This window comes from Drosophila willistoni, unplaced genomic scaffold (genome assembly GCF_018902025.1).
Source record: "Drosophila willistoni isolate 14030-0811.24 unplaced genomic scaffold, UCI_dwil_1.1 Seg513, whole genome shotgun sequence".
Lineage (NCBI taxonomy): Eukaryota > Metazoa > Arthropoda > Insecta > Diptera > Drosophilidae > Drosophila > Drosophila willistoni.
In genome coordinates this window covers 32,754-34,657 of record NW_025814443.1, presented here as the reverse complement: position 1 = coordinate 34,657, position 1,904 = coordinate 32,754, and the positions used below count along the sequence as shown (strand labels likewise).

The following is a 1,904-nucleotide window of genomic DNA, read 5'->3' as shown; positions in this document are numbered from 1 at the left end:
GTCATCTATTTTATCACCTTTGGGAAGCAGGACCAACCTTTGTAGCTTCCACCTCGTAGGGAACTCCCGTTGCAGCATGCATGTGTTGAAAGTTCCACAAACGTCGACGCGTGTTTGCAAACTAGCAGTTTGATTACAAGAGCCGGGACCCCGTCCGGGCCCGGGGCCTTATGTACGTTTATCCTCTTCCCTGCTTCCACGACTTCACAACATCTGTGAATATCGGTGCACATGGTGTTCCGCTCGCTGCTAAGTTCCTCGTCGGCCTTGAAGGGAATAGCGTTGCTACAATGTGACCCAACTTGGTTGGATCCGTTGGCATTATGCGCCTGGCGAGTTTGCCCATAACCAGTTTATAGTCCCATGTGGCTGCGCATCTGCATCTGCGCACAGCTTCTTCCAGCAGTCCGCTTTACTTCTCTTGATCTCCATATTTAGGTTGGCTCTTTTCCGCTTGTAGTCTGCAAGCAGCTCCGGAAACGTGGGCATTCTGCGGGCACGTTGCTGTCGTCGTCTGGCCTGATGACATTGCCTCCTGGCATCCGCAATCCTGGCATTCCACCAATGTACTGGCTTACATTTGTTGAGTCCATGCTGTTTGCGTATCATGGCTGCATCACATGCTCTGCGAAGAATGTCGCCCATGTGTTGGCCTGGGTGTCCGCGTCCGTGCTGCTGCTCCTTGTCACTTGGGTCATCATGGTGAATAACGCTTCTTCGCTCAGCGTCTTGGGCCCAGCTGTAGAACGTCGTTGGTGTGTGTGCAGGTGGACAACTCTTGATAGAGCACACAATGGCGAAGTGGTCGCTGTGCGTGTAGATATCCGAAACTGCCCACTGCGCGCTGCGGGCTAGGCAAGGGCTAGCAAACGTGAGGTCGATCACGGAGCCTCTGCCAGCCTTATTGTAGGTGTGGGTGTTGCCTACGTTGAGCAGACTGATGTTGAGTGTGGCAAAAGCGTCCAGCAGGGCCCTGCCCTTCTAGTGTCCTTTGGTACCCATTCCGTGCCCATGCATTGAAGTCGCGCTATGATGGTTGCGTGTGGTTTGGCGTCCTCCACTATCATCCAGTATGCTGCAGAATTCGTCGTGTTTCTCGGCTATGTAGCTGTAGACATATATCCATTGTACCCGCCTACATATCGTCCGCTGTGCTGATTCTCCAGATGTGTTGCTGTTGCTCCAATTGCGCCATAACGGTGTTTTGCGTCAGCTGGTCCTGTATATGGGAATGGCTGCACAGTTTGTTTAAGAGTCCTGTGCCGACCTGCAGTGGTTTAGATTAAGCTGTAGAAACTTAATCCTTCCTGTTACTGCCAGCCTCTACAAACAACGGGCAAGCTCTGCTGAGCGTGTTGTGCGCCGTATTGCTCCGCTTATGTCGTGTGCAAAGTATGCACGCTGCCTTCTGGTCACATTGCTTTGAAGCGTGATCCTTGCTACCGCAGTTGAAGCATAGCTTGGATGCGTCGTGCTTGCTTCTGCACCGAGCTGCTGTGTGCCCAAAGTCCAGACACTTGTAGCACCGTCTCGGCTCAGTCTTCAGGCGTACTCGGCATATGCACATGCCTACTCGTATTTGCCCGCCTGCAGCAGCTTGTTCGCCAGATTCGGGTTCACCATCATTGTTGCGGTCTGTGTACCACTGTACGCTTTCCGCATCTTTGGGTGACATTCTGCCGGCAAATCCTCGTCGATCAGTTCCAGGACGGCGAGCAGAAGATCGTCTGCAGTGTGGAATTCTGCAGATCCTTTATTTCGACCATGGCTTATCGCTGATCGCCTTGACATCAGCGGTGTCTCCAAGTGCCTGCTTCACTGCCTGCTGCAGTTTAACAGTTGCTTCGTCCGCTGGCTTGGTCAACTGTAGGAGTAGTTCCCCGGCTGCTGTGCGTCGAACCGCA

General features: G+C 53.1%; 1 protein-coding gene across 1 annotated transcript; it reads right to left on the bottom strand.

Annotated features, from left to right (window-relative positions):
* Nucleotides 1-1,297: 1,297 nt before the first annotated feature.
* Nucleotides 1,298-1,675, bottom strand: LOC124461511. The gene has a single exon (XM_047013017.1). The coding sequence runs from the start codon at nucleotides 1,673-1,675 to the stop codon at nucleotides 1,298-1,300; it is 378 nt and encodes a 125-aa protein (XP_046868973.1).
* Between the last annotated feature and the right edge of the window lie 229 nt (nucleotides 1,676-1,904).

Excerpts from the sequence above, each read along its gene's own strand:
- LOC124461511 (XM_047013017.1), bottom strand. The coding sequence starts at position 1,675 with ATGTCACCCAAAGATGCGGAAAGCGTACAGTGGTACACAGACCGCAAC.